Genomic DNA, 14,174 nt, shown 5'->3' with positions numbered 1-14,174 from the left:
GCCAGCCCAGGCTGGAAAAGCCGTGAGACTCTTATCTCCAATAAACCACCAGAAAACTGGCACTGGTGCTGTGGCTCAAGTGATAGAGTGCTTGCCTTGAGCTGAAGAGCTGAGGGACAGCGTCCAGGCCCAGAGTTCAAGCCCCATGACTGACAAAAAAAAGGAAATTGGAGATTTCCACATATAAAATTATAATATTTATGTTTCACAATGGGGTAGGGGAAAGATAGGAAGAAAGAGATTTAATAATTGACTCTGGATAGAAGTGGAAGTTGATTTGGGTGGATGAAGAATTTTATTTTTTGTTTTTGCCAGTCTTGGGCTTTGAACTCTGGGCCTGGACACTGTCCTTGAGCTTTTGCTCAAGGCTAGCATTCTACCACTTGAGCCACAATACCACCTCCGTTTTTTTCTGTTTACGTGGCACTGAGGAATTGAACCCAGGGCTTCATGCATTCTAGGCAAGGACTCTACCCTAAGCCATATTTCCAGCCTGGATGAAGAATTTGATCTTTCTCCCCTTTTGAATTCCTACAATGATAAATGGTAGATATAGAACAAAAAGAAAAAGTTTAAGCCACTGTAAAAATACCCAAATCTTTAGTGAAGTAAAGTGCATCTAGCAAAGTCACCTTCAAATCCTCTTTCAACTCTACTGCTGCTCAGGCTTCCTCTCTACCTCCTGCTGGCAGGTGGTACACTCTTCTTTCCCTCTCCACAAAGACTCCTTCCTTATCTTCATTCTTTCCCCCTTTTTATTCTCCCCAAATTTAAAAGCATTATTTCAAGCATTCAGGAGTACAGCAGTAGTGCTCTGTGATGGGCTAGGGAGCGGGAAGAAGCAGGGGAAGGAAAGGGAAGGGAGAGAGAAGAGGCAGGGAGAGGTAGGTTTGGTTACTATTGATGATGAAATGTCGGTTAACACAGATCAGCCTTTATACCGCTTGGGGGGCAGCACTGCACCTGAACCCCCTTTTTAGGGCGCCTTTCACCTCTTTGTTTCTAAGGCTATAGATGAAAGGGTTCAAGGTCGGTGTGACCACCGCATAGACCACGCTGGCCAAACGGTCGTAGCGTGCGGAATAGGCAGAAGATGGCCGGAAATAGACCGAGAGGACAGAGCCAAAGAAAAGTGACACCACCACCAGATGGGCTCCACAAGTGGAGAAGGCCCGGCGCCGGCCCCCCGCCGACCTCACACCCAGCACCGCCACGAGGATGCGCGCATAGGAGAGGGACACCAGGAGCAATGGGGTCAGCACCACAGCCAGGCCTTCGGAGAAGATGGCAGTCTCTGCAGTGGACGTGTCCGAGGTCGCCAAGCTCAGCATCACTGTCATGTCACAGAAGAAGTGGTGCACCGGGGCGCAGCTGGGGTAGGAGAGCGCAGAGATGAGCAGTGTGTGGAGGAGAGAGTGAAGGTGGGCCACGGCCCAGGACACCACCACCAGCACTGCGCAGCGCCAGGGTGTCATCACTGCACCGTAGTGCAGTGGCCGGCAGACAGCCACCGCACGGTCATAAGACATGGCTGCCAAGAGGTAGCTCTCGGTGATACCCAGAGCCACAAAGAAGTACATCTGGGCAAAGCATGCCTGGAAGGACACCGCCTGGCCGGGGTGGAGCAGGATGGCCAGCAGTCGGGGGACGGTGACTGTAGTAAAGCAGACATCCACAAGGCTCAAGTGACCCAAGAAGTAATACATGGGGGCACTCAAAGCACCATCAGACCTCACCAGCACCACCATGCTCAGGTTGCCCAGGGCATTGAGCAGGTAGACACTGAGGAAGAGCAGGAACAACAGTGGGTGAGAGTCTGGACCATCCATCAAGCCCAGGAGGAGGAACTCCGGGTGGGATGTGAAGTTGACCAGAGCCATAGGATGCCAGGTGGACCCTGAGGGGAAGAGACGGGACAGTCCAAGTTTTGGGAGCTCCAGGTAAACTTCCTGTACAATGAAGTTCCACGTATACATTGTTGTATGTCCACAGAGATAATATAAATGTCTGCTTGCTGAAATGCAGTGAAAATCACATTGCTCATCCAATGCTCTCAATTTTATAAAGAAACTGAATTTCAGAAAATAGGTAGAGGGTAAATCCCAAGTTAGGGTCTATCAAACTATTGCCGCTAAGGTAATGTGATCTCCCTGATCTTCTACTTCTTTAATGAAGAAAATACTAGTATCTCTCAGTGAAGTCAGTCATGAGGATAAAATAGATGGAAGGGTAATAATGATCAAAATATTCAGTATACTATCATCATCTTTAGTTGTTTAATCAAACTGGGGCAGAGGTAGCAACCAGACCATCCAAATTGTAGTCTAAAATATCTTCAGAAAACCTTACTGCATTAGCTATTCATTTTCCCCGCACATTGAATGCTACATCAGAAACTGACAAATGTGTTCTGTAACCAGACATGTTTTAAATATTAGTTTTGGGGTTATATAGTCTCTCTTGCATCTACATGGTTCTGCCATTGTAGGGCAAAAACAGCCATCCACAACATGTAAATGAATGGGCATGGCTATGTTTTAATAAAGTTTTGTAACAAAGTAAGTGGTGGGCTGGATTGAACCATGGGACATGAGTTGCTGCTCTTGTACTAGACACTGCGAAAGACAAGTAAATAAACCAGTCTTGGCTTTTTGCCCTCAGTTTGGTGTGAAATATCTTGCAGAGCTATTAGTACTTTCTAATTTTATAAACCAAGTGGTAATGAATTATTCTTCCTGGAGGAATAGAGAAATGGGACCTGAACCAGGTCTTGAGAATGAATAGGATTTCCTCAGATAGACATACTCTTCCATAGGCAGAAAGAGCTTTCTAGACAGTGAGGAGCGATTGTGTGGGGTTCTTGGTACAAGAAGGGTGGAGTCAAGAGGCTGAAGCATCTGCATAAAACATGGGAAAAGGCTTATGTGTGATCTGACCTCAGTACCCAAAACAGCCGGAAAGAACACTTCTGAATTTCCTGATTAACAAAGTGATTTTCATGATCTCAGAAATAATACATTCATTTTTGTCTTCACTTCAATCTCTTCCTTAAAATACCATATCCCTTTCTCCCACTTCTCCAAAGTCTCTAAAAATGTTTTTATTGTTAAAATAATCTGCCCACTGTTTGCCAAGAGGGAGAGTCAGCCTTTGATGAAAGCCCAGCGAATGAATGGACAATAGTGAGCTGCCTTGCACTGCCATGTCCAGTGGTCTGACCACAGAATGTGTCCACTAAGATTTGTGGAATGAGGCTATTTGAAGAGCAATGGTTGATAAAAGATGTAAAGGAGAGGGAATGCTGGGCAAGGTTCAGTGAACACACCTGTGAACTTCCAGGACAATCCCAGAGTAAATCTGAATGCTTCCACATCTCTTTATCAGGGTTGCCTGTGAACTTTCCCAGGTAACAGAACTTTACCTGTGAACTAACCTGCTAGACTCATGCAAATAGAGCCAAGGTATTGGCAGCCCTCCAATCCGTCCTTTTTGACGGTTCAAATTCTCCTTTGTAGAGTCCGTGACATTCATTTCCCAACTTTTCCTTTAGGCAGGTACACGATGCTGGGGAAAGGGCATGTTTTTGAAGTTAGAGCACCTTGGTTCTTATCCTGAATGACTATAAATATGGAGCCATTTTCACTTAATATCTCTCTCTTTATTTGTAAAAATTGTTGATTCCTCTCTTAAGCAGAGAGGTCCAGTCAAGGTTAAGTGAGGTAATGTATGCAAAAGGATTTGGTACAGAATAGATGCCAATAGGTTTTTACTACCTTTTCTCTCAAAGTCTGATGGCTTTTTTTTCTGCTCCCTCATGGCTTCTTGAGATAAACCAGTCCAGAACTGAAGGGCTATAGTTGGTTTTTCTTAATTGCAGCTGAAACTTTCTGTCTTATAAGTTCTCCAAATAGCTTCAGTTTGGGGAAACAAAGTTAACATTTGGCAAGTCTGCTTTTTCTGAAGCCTTTGACTTAGTGATTAGATGCATCTCTTCAAGGTCTACTAAGTATTGTTTTTCTCCAACCCAAACAACTCTTCTGCTTTAGAACCTTCTTTTTTAGTATATGTTAGTCCTGGGGATTGAACTCAGGGAGCTTTTATGCTTTCTACCACTTGAGCCACAGCTCCACTCCTGGCTTTTTTGATGGTTAATTGGATCCTCAGAGCTCATCTCAGATCCTCAGAGTAGCTAGGATTAGAGATGTGAGCTGCTAGTGCTTGGCCAAGATACTTAGTTTCTTTTTTTTTGTCAGTTGTGGAGCTTGAACTCAGGGTCTGGGCACTGTCCTTGAGCTCTTTTTGCACAAGGCTAGTGCTCTACCACTTTGATCCACAGCTCCACTTCCAGTTTTTTGAATGGTTAATTGGAGATAAGAGTTTCATGGGGACTTTTCTGCCCAGGCTGGCTCCAAATCACGATCCTCAGATCTCAGTTTCCTGAGTAGCTAGGCTTACAGGCCTGAGCCACTGGTGTCCTGCAAGACCCTTTCTTATATGACTTAACTTACATATTTCTTTCATTCTGTCACCCTTTATTTTATTCATGCTTTCTTAAAAGAAATTGGACAACGTGGTCTTGCTAAGGTTGGGCTACATGGGGTTACTTGGGATAGTAGAACGGCTCAGCCATATAACCCATGCTTGTTTATTGAATGACTGGTCCAGGTTAGGTGTTGTATTGGGGCACTTGGGGACACAGTGTTAACTCAGACATTGTCCTTGACTTCCAGTTATCAGTAGGCTAGTAAGCTCCACATTAACTTTGTGAATGAAGTAGGGGTGATTCTTTTTGCCTGGCTGATCTAGGAGAAGATGGGATACAAATTGGGTGTGGGAAAATGAGTTGAACATTACCATATATATAGATACTTGGAAGTGAAAAGGTCAGTATAGGTAACGAAGAGAGAAGGTGAAGGCACAGGAAGATGTCTTGTGTTGGGACTTTAGCTAACATGTGTCTGTTCCACTGTAATACTGTGTAGAGATGGAGATGGAGTAGAGAGAAAGACAGGACACAAGGCAAGGAGATAGCAGGGGCTGGGTTCTCTCACCTGCAGGGCAGCATGCCAGACCTTAACCCTGTCTACAGAGTATGTGGGCTGTTCTCCCTTCTGGCCAGAGATCCCCAATCTTGAGGGCAGATGTATTGCTCTCTGTTGCAGCCCGGAGACTTTGGTGTGTTCCTGTGGGCTGACAGGACAATGATAGAGAGGTAGAGAGAGAAGGAGAGAGAGAACGAGAAAGGAGAGAAGAGAGGAGGAGAGAGAGAGTGGGGTGGGGGGTGGGGAAGAAGAGCTGTGAACACTGAGAATTCCCGAGTCCCACATTGCCCATTTGGATGCTGTCCAACATGGCTCCCAGTATTCTTCTTTCATACCTTCCAAGGCTGTGTTACCCCTAGCCCAGTCTGGCTAGTCTCTTCACTGACTCTTACAGCTTTCTCACAAGCCTTTCCTGCACACAGTTTATCACCTCAAATGCTTTTCCTAACCAGATACAGTACCAAACCCTGGCTCTACTTCCTCCCAGAAGCCCCATCTTTTTCTGGATTTCTGTAGCCACTCAACTGCCTTCCTTTCTATCTCTTGTAAGCTTATTTAAACCCAGTCTTCATTTGCTGATATTAAAATGAGTTTTTATGCTGTGATGCGCTTTGAACATCACAGAATTTTTTTTTATACCACAGAATTTTTGATGTGGCAGATGTTTTTCACCTTTGGCTTTGCACAGGACTCTCCTGGCTCTTCAGAGGATGTGACATTTGAGCAGCAGCAGCTTTTTTTGTATGCTTTTTTTATTGCAAAAATCCTGTACAGAGGCTGAAGCAGCTTTTTAATCATTTACTGAACAGACAAGAGTGGTAGAGCATTTTACAGAAGCACATGCAAATGAACTTACAAGGGAAACCTTAAGAGAAGTTACTAAACTTTAAATATCTCCTTCCCAAGCTGGGAAGGTGGCTCAGTGGTAGAGTGCTTGCCTCACATGAATGAGGCCCTGGGTTCGATTCCTCGGCACCACATAAACAGAAAAAGCCAGAAATGGGGCTGTGGCTCAAGTGGTAGAGCACTAGCTTTGAGCTGAAGAGCCGAAGGACAACGCCCAGGCCCAGAGTTCAAGCCCCATGACCACCACCAACAAAAAAATCTTCCTTCCTCCCTCCTTTTCTCTCTCTCTCCCCCCACTTTTGGGATAATTAAGAGTGTGGCATAGTGGTGCATACTTCTATCCACAGCTACTTAGGAGGCCTGAGGCCAGAGCATCACTTGGGCCCAATAATTTGAGACCAGCCTGGGAAACCTAGTAAGACCCTAATCTCTAGAAAGGAAGTTGGATGTTTATACTATCCTCACAATCACTTAATAAATGTTCACAGCTCCTAACAGCTAACTACTTTCAATAATGGGGTTTGTCAGCTCTTCCTGAAATGCTTGGCACACAGGACTGGGTTCTTTGCTGCTGAATGCTGCTGCTGATGCAGAGCCCTTCCTGAGGCCCAGGTATGGCTGGTGTTGGTTTGAAATGGTTAGAGAGTATTGGTTTAAAGTAGCAAAGGGAAGCATGGATGTATAAGATCTAAAAACAGTAGCCCTTTCCTCCCAGGAAGCTTGCTGCCCTCAACCCTCGGTGGCAAGTCATCTAGTAAACATTCAGTGGCATCAAGACACAGAAATGCATGAAGATTCACACCTGTGAAAGGATACAGACATCCTGATACATCCAGACAAACAAGTAATACACTCACTATGGTCAGAACACACTCTTGCAGGCACACGTAGGCTATCAGAGTCACTAATGCACAGATATAGAAAGGTCCGCAATGTATGTCCTTAGAGAAAAATATTCATATGTTAGCATGAAGACAGAGACAGAATCCCTCCACCCACCCCTCTCTCTCACCTCTTGCCACAGGTAGGCCTGCCTTAATAGAGTAGCAGTGGACAGTGATTAAAGAATAGAAACAACCACATGCCTCATTATCGTCATTCGTGGGGGTTCTGTCCAGTTCCTTGAACCAATATCTTTCTGGATAATCTAGATACTTCTCTAGGTGATGTCCCAAATAGCTTTCTGCTCAACATACTTTTAACCTAAGATGAGACCTTTTTATTCGAATGATTTCCCTTCTTCTATATTCCTCTACCAATTTCTCACTCATTTTCTTCCTGCAATTCATTCAATAATCTTTAACATTGCACCTGCTCCATACCAGACAGGTACTTAAACATGAATCCAAGGCTTTCAGAATCATAGTAGAGGAGTTTGCCTTCTTATCTTGATATCGGACAACTGACAATGAGTCTTCAATGCCGTCTTCCCCATATCATAAGTAGTGGAAGCAAGGCCTGGAAAACAGGCTGGAACCATTCAGCAATCTGGGGACCAGACAAGATTCCAACTACAGGCTCGCAGTCCTACCTGTAGTTCAATCCATGCACTCTGCACACATTGGCAGGTACTGCTTTAGCCCCTTCCCTTGAACACTTGATTTACCTTCTTTGCCTTCCTGCTACTGATTATTCTCCCTGCCGGCAAGCTGCCTATCTGACAACTCACCTGTGAATGTGAAGGTCTCTGCTATCTGCAGCACATACTCAGAGGATGGTCTGCTTGCAGCAGAGCAAGAGTTAGGTTGGCAATACCCCGGAGAAGGTTTTCTATCACAGCCCAAAGTGGGAGGAGTGACCTACAGGCAGAGGAGGTCATCTACTAATTAACAAGGAACTCTATGGGGAGCCACAGTGGCCTCTGCAGCCCTCAGCCCCATGAGGACTTCTCTACTCTCAGCCAACCTGGCTTCTGCTCTCCTGCTCTGCTAGGGACAGAGTGGGAGAGGGAGAACAAGGGTGTCTGGGAATGTGTCATTGAGACAGATGCTTCTCAATGTGGTAGCCAGTTTACTAAAATACTGTGTGCTAAGAGGGTGCCCCTCTTCTGACTCCTTTCCAAAGTGAAGAAGGTCAAAGACCCACATGCAAGGTACCCTGAGCTCTTCCTCCCTGGCTTTCCCTCCCAGTAGCTATGACCATCATCCCTAAGTTGCTACCTCACTGTGCAACCTTGTAGATGGAGGAGCTCCTCCTCCTGATCTCACGGTAAGGAGAGCACCGTGACAGGAACTAGATGCCCATCTCCCAATATGGACTTCAGAAGCCCTTCTCCAAGCCCCAGGCACATCCCAGGCCCCAGAAAGCCCACCTTAGAAGCTAAGGAAAGAAAGGAAGGAGTTAGAGTTCCTGATTCACTTCAGGCAGGATCAGGTAAGTGCAGTGGAGCCCCGCATCCTGTGTGGAGCTATTCTTGTTGGACTTGAGGTTTGCTGCCCACTCACTCTCTAGTCAGACTGCAGATGCCACAATCTCAGGGCTGTCCAGTTAATTCCAGAATATGATGGTTTGTGTTTTCGGTTCCAAAGTCTTCTGAGTGTCCTGATATTCTAGATGGACCAGCATCTCCTGAGAACAGTCTCCCCACCTCTTTCTCTTGTCTTTCCTTCCTCTAGCTGGCATAACTTCTAATGCTTGTGGAGCTGAGAGTCTAGCCCACAAATGAACTTCTCTAGCTTGACTATCCATTTACATAACATTTATCCATTGTCCATGGCATGTTAGTCCTCATGGTCTCCCATGAGTTCCAGAGGAGTCTTGGGATGAGGGAGATATTCAACTTCAATGGACTTGACCTTAGGCAAGTTGTTTCTTCTTTATGAGTCTCAATTTCCTCATTGGCAAATTTGGAAGTGTGAACTGCTGACATGTGATTATCCCTTTGTGTTTGAGGATGTACAATTGAAGATCTGACCCTACCGTTAAGTTTGAGAGGAGAAGACACGGGCACAAATGACTACATTGCTGGACAGTAAGTGCTGTAGGGGTTTGAATAGAAGAGGCTGCACCCGAGACTTGGGATGTTTAGAGAGAACTTCTGGGAGGAAGTGCAGTTTAAACCGATCAGAAGAATGGGAAGATTTGGGATTGTTGGGATTGTGGAAAGTATCTGGGAGGCACAGTTACTGTAGAAGGGACTCAGGGAAATGCCAGAGAAGGAAAGAAGCTGCTCCTGCAAGATCCTAATTGGAGAGAAGCTTCCCAAGTCTATTGAGACCCTGGCAAAGTTCTGCTCTTAATTTATGTAAGATCTTGACGAGTTTTAAAAATACACATGGCATGAAATGACACTTACCTCTTTCCTGGATCAAGGGAAAAGATTCCATGCCAACCTCAGCTTCTTTCTCATGCAGGAAGTGGTGAAAATAGTTTCAACTCCTCTGTTACATTTTAACAAAATCCCAGGGCACTCCCTTACAAAACACCTTCTGGACTATCTCTATTATTTCATTTCCGCCCCCCCCATCAGAAGTGCTTTATATCTTGGCAGTGAAAAGTAAGATCTGTATAAAGAGTCAGATCTAAGTTTAAGTCCTAGTTCAACCACTTATTAGATCTAGGATCTTGAGGTAGTTACTATTATCATTGTTGTTGTTTAAAAGTTAAATCCTTTTAATTTAAAGAAAAAAAATTTGGAGATAGTCATACTATCTAGTCTAGGCTGACCTGGAACTTGTAATCTTCGTGCCATCATCTACCAAGTGCAGGGATTATAGGTATGTACCACCATGATGGACTTGGGCAGATTTCATTTAAGTGCTTTTAGTTTTGAGTTCCTTGTCGGTGTGACAGAGAAAATACTAATAATGACTTCAAATGGTCATTGTGCAGACTCAGTGGATGCACAATCCCAAAACACAGGATTTGGTTCATTGTGACATCCATACTATCTAGAATACCTGTCCACACCATGTGGCTTCATTGGTACCTGCTGAAAGAATGCATGTGTAAGTACACAGAGCACATGAGGCTGGGGGCAGACAAATGGAGAGAGGAAGGCTGAGTGAATATAGTCATTACATTCCATGTTCATATGTGAAAATGGAAGCATAGAACTTGAGAGAATGGGTGGGGTTGGGAAGGTGGGGGGAAATGATGGAAGGGGTGATGCCAGTTAAGGTACATTGAACTTAGAAACTGATTTGTTGAGTGGAAACCCCTTTGTACAATTACTTAAAGGTAATAAAAAGAAATACAGTAAATAAACCAAAAAATACACATAGCCTAAATTTTAGAATTAAGTATTGCTCAAGAAATCTAGTAACAACAGATGCTGGAGGGGATGTGGACAGAAGGGAACCCGACTGCATTGTTGGTGGGAGTGTAAACTTGTTCAACCACTTTGGAAAGCAGTATGGAGGTTCCTCAAAAGACTCCACATAGAGCTCCCCTATGACTCAGCAATCCCACTTTTGGGCATTTACCCAAATGATCACTAACAAGACCATACTAAAACTACCAGCACAACTCTGTTTATTGCAGCATTATTTACCCTAGCTAAGATATGGAACCAACCCAGATGCCCCTCAGTAGATGAATGGATCAAGAAAATGTGAGATATATATATATATATATATATATATATATATATATATATATATGAATTCTTTGACATCATCCCGTTTTTTAGGAAATGGAAAGACTTGGAAAAATTATATTAAGTAAGCCAGGCCCAAAAAACATAAGCTACTGGTTTCCCTTATTTGCGATAACTAGTATATGTCTGGGACAAGCAGGAAAGGTCAAAAGCCATGTACATATGACCAGATAAAATGACGTTAAGCGAAATGCACCCCAAGGTCAGAACACAAGTGGCTTTTCCTTGCTTGCTATAGTTCCTAATGCATTTATAATGTACTGTGTGATTTTTTTGTTTCTTTGTATGTTCCTCCCCCACAGTATAACCCTTGTTTTCACTGTATTTGATGTTAGTGCCCTGCATCTTGTATATATACTTCTCTAAGTTGGGGAGGGGAAAGGAAAAAACAAAATGCTTAAATAGGGATACAGTTTGACCCACTATAACAATGAGATGTACAAGACACTATGTTGAAAAACGAACTTTACAATTTAGGCAGGGAGTGGGGGGGGAGCGGGAGGGAGATGTAGTAGTTGTGGAGGTGGGAAGGAAGGGAGGGGAGGGGAAAATCAAAGGAGGAGGTAACAATGCTTGATAGGAAATGTACTCATGACCTTGCTCATGTAAATGTAACCTCTCTGTACAGTATTTTTACAATAAAAAATGTATAAAAAAGAATTAAGTATTGCTTTTCTCTTCTACTTTTTCTTAGAAAAGTATTTTCCCTCCTTCACTTTTTTGTGTATATTTTTATTGTAAAAGTACTGTACAGAGGGGTTACAGTTACATGAGTAGGGTAATGAGTACATTTCCTATCGAGCATTGTTACCTCCTCCTTTGTTTTTCCCCTATCAACCCTTCCATCCTTCCCTCCTCAATTCCTCCCTCCCTATCTCCCCACCCAAAATTATAGAGTTTGTTTGCAACATAGTGTCTTGTACATCTCACTGTTACAATGGGTCAACCTGTATCCTTATTTAAGCATTTTGTTGTATCTTTTCCCCTCCCCAAATTATAAAAATGTATATCCAAGATGCAGGACACCAGAATCAGATACAGTGAAAACAGGGGTTATACCATGGGGGAAGAACACACAAAAGAAACAAAAGAATCACATAGTACATTAAAAACAATAGCAAGCAAGAAAAAAAAACCCACTTCTGTCCCTGTCTTGGGTTTCACTGAACACCATCTTATATGGTCATATGTACATAGCTTTTGACCTTTTCTGCTTGTCCTGGACATGTACTAGTTATTGCAAATAAGGGAAACCATGGGACCTGTGTTTCTTTGGACCTGGCTTACTTCACTTAACATACTTTTTTCCAAGTCTTTCCACTTCCTAACAAATCCCTCCTTCACTTTAAAAAATATTTCACTTGATTATTTTCTTTTCCTAGCCTAAGTGAGATGTCCACATTTATCAAGATGAAGAAGAACCTCATGTCACTTCCCTTCATAGCCCATCTCTACAAAGTTACCCATGTTGGCAGCCTGCTTCCACACCTTTCCTCCAGCACAGATGTGCCTCCATCACCTGCCTAGTTTTGTAATCTGTTATCACCTATCCATCCACCCACTCACCTACATATAAAATATAGTTTTTACAATAAAAATAATATAAAGAATATAGTAAATATGGAGAAAGATTGGCAGAGGTTTTGTACTTCAGCAAAACAAGTAATTTGCATTTGTATTATTCTGTTCCAATAACCGCTTGATGTGTTGAGTACTTTTTCTTTTCATTTTCAAACATAGACTGTAAATTTTAAAATATTGGCTATGTCTAGTAAGCTTTGCAGAGCTTAAATTTGAAGACACTGATCATATTCAAGCTGAGGTGTGCATTTTTCACCAAGTAGACACGGTACACGCTATTTAATCATGATTATAATAGCAAACAAATTAATTGTTAAGGATGGGATATCAATTTCAGCCTTTCTCTTTCTTTGACGGTTTCCTACAGAATCTAGAAAGAAAATCCAGTGTCAAAGAGGTGAAAATTTCTGTGATTACTTACAGCTGTGGAAAAGAAAGCCATAAAATAAACTCTTCAGTAATTAACAGAGGCTGCGTGTGTCTCCCCATCACAGTGATGTATTACCATTACTGTTTTTAATGTTCATTTTTCTTTATTTATGGCTCTGTAGAAAACAATCTCATTTTATTTTCCCTCGGTCATTCAGTGCATTTTCTACAATGACCTCAGGTGTGCCTGTGCTATTTGTTGTTGTTTTGAGCTGTAAGAGATGTTTTTTCCAAGTGAGAAATCTGCATGAATAGTGCACTCTTTGTGTGTGTGTGGGGGGGGGGTGTTGATTTTTTTAAACCAATGTGTTTAATGGTTATCTTCAAATAGTTGTACAAAGGGATTTCAATTTAAGAATGCGAATTTAAGTACACAGTACATCCTGCTCAGAGTCACCTTTTCCGTTAGTTCCCTCCATTTCACCATATATCCTATCCCACTCATCTTCTCAAGTCTCCTATTTTAGTTTCCATATATGTACATTGAGTATTATGGCTGTATTTGTGACCTTTCCTCTTTTCATTCATCTAGACCCTTCACTCAAGGCATGTTTCAGCTGCCTGCTATTTTGTTGCCCTGTTAATTGTTCAAAGGGCTTACATTATAGGATCTCACTCCTCCTTATATTTAGTCAGCTTGATGGTCTATATTGGTATATGGCCCTCTATGTGTTTTCAGGCATGTTTATATTTTAGATCTAACTCCCACATATGAAAGAAAACATATGCCATTTGTCTCTCTGAGCCTGGCTTACTTCATTCAATGTGATTTTTTTTTCCAAATCTATTTCTTTGACATTATATTATTCTTCCTAAATGGATGAATAAAAGTCCATATATCCATGGTGTTGATATATGCGCATCCTTATTTATATGAATATATACATTATTGATATACATTTATACATTATTGATTATATAAATTATTTAAACACATTTTATTGATTGATTTTTCGACGGTAGGGCAGAAGGGTGCACTTTTCTTAAATCTCTGTGTCTTCTAGTGAAGATGTTACATAAGTGCTGCCAACATATTAAAATATGCATACTTTAAAATAGAGTACCATAGAATACATTGATCCATCTGAATCTCAGAGCATGAAGGGCACTATTAGGCATAGAAAACATTGGAATATAGGAATCAGGACTTCCCAATAGACACTCCATAGAGAAATGGTATCAATTTGTCAAAAATTCTGAGGGGATTCTTTGGGTGTGTGTGTGTGTGTGTGTGTGTGTGTGTCGTGGGGCTTGAACTTTGAGTCTGAGCATTATCCCTCAGCTCTTCAGCTCAAGGCAAGCACTCTACCACTTGAGCCACAGCACCACTTCTGGCTTTTTCTGGTGGTTTATTGGAGATAAGAATCTCAGGGACTTTCCTGCTCCTCTGGCTTTGAACTGCAATCCCCAGATCTCAGCCTTTTGAGTAGCTAGGATTGCAGGTGTGAGCCACCAGTGCCTGGCAAGAGGGGATTCTTAACAGCAGTACATTGTTGGGTTTTGTTGTTAGTCAAAGTATTGTAAATATAATCTCAGAAGAAAAAAAATGTAAAAAAAAGGGAGCCACCTCAAAGAGTCAGTAAAAAAGGGTTCACTTTGGTTTTAAGAACCCATGCTATCTTAAAAATAAAATTTAAATGAGATGGAATATATAAAGTAAAACAAAATTAAACCATATA

At 42.5% G+C, this 14,174-nt stretch overlaps 1 protein-coding gene and 1 pseudogene across 1 annotated transcript; both read right to left on the bottom strand.

Moving 5' to 3' along the window:
- Window positions 1–935: 935 nt before the first annotated feature.
- LOC105985698 (olfactory receptor 1L4-like) lies at window positions 936–1,880 on the bottom strand. The gene has a single exon (XM_013016329.1). The coding sequence runs from the start codon at window positions 1,878–1,880 to the stop codon at window positions 936–938; it is 945 nt and encodes a 314-aa protein (XP_012871783.1).
- Window positions 1,881–6,684: 4,804 nt separating this feature from the next.
- LOC105985697 overlaps window positions 6,685–14,174 on the bottom strand; it is a 12,236-nt pseudogene continuing 4,746 nt past the window's right edge.

This window comes from Dipodomys ordii, unplaced genomic scaffold (genome assembly GCF_000151885.1).
Source record: "Dipodomys ordii isolate 6190 unplaced genomic scaffold, Dord_2.0 Scaffold31, whole genome shotgun sequence".
Classification (NCBI taxonomy): Eukaryota; Metazoa; Chordata; class Mammalia; order Rodentia; family Heteromyidae; genus Dipodomys; species Dipodomys ordii.
The sequence above is the reverse complement of the archived record's forward strand: the minus strand, read 5'-3'. Positions and strand labels throughout refer to the sequence as shown.

Bases quoted from the DNA above. Each gene is read 5' to 3' on its own strand.
- LOC105985698 (XM_013016329.1), bottom strand. From the start codon at position 1,880: ATGGCTCTGGTCAACTTCACATCCCACCCGGAGTTCCTCCTCCTGGGC.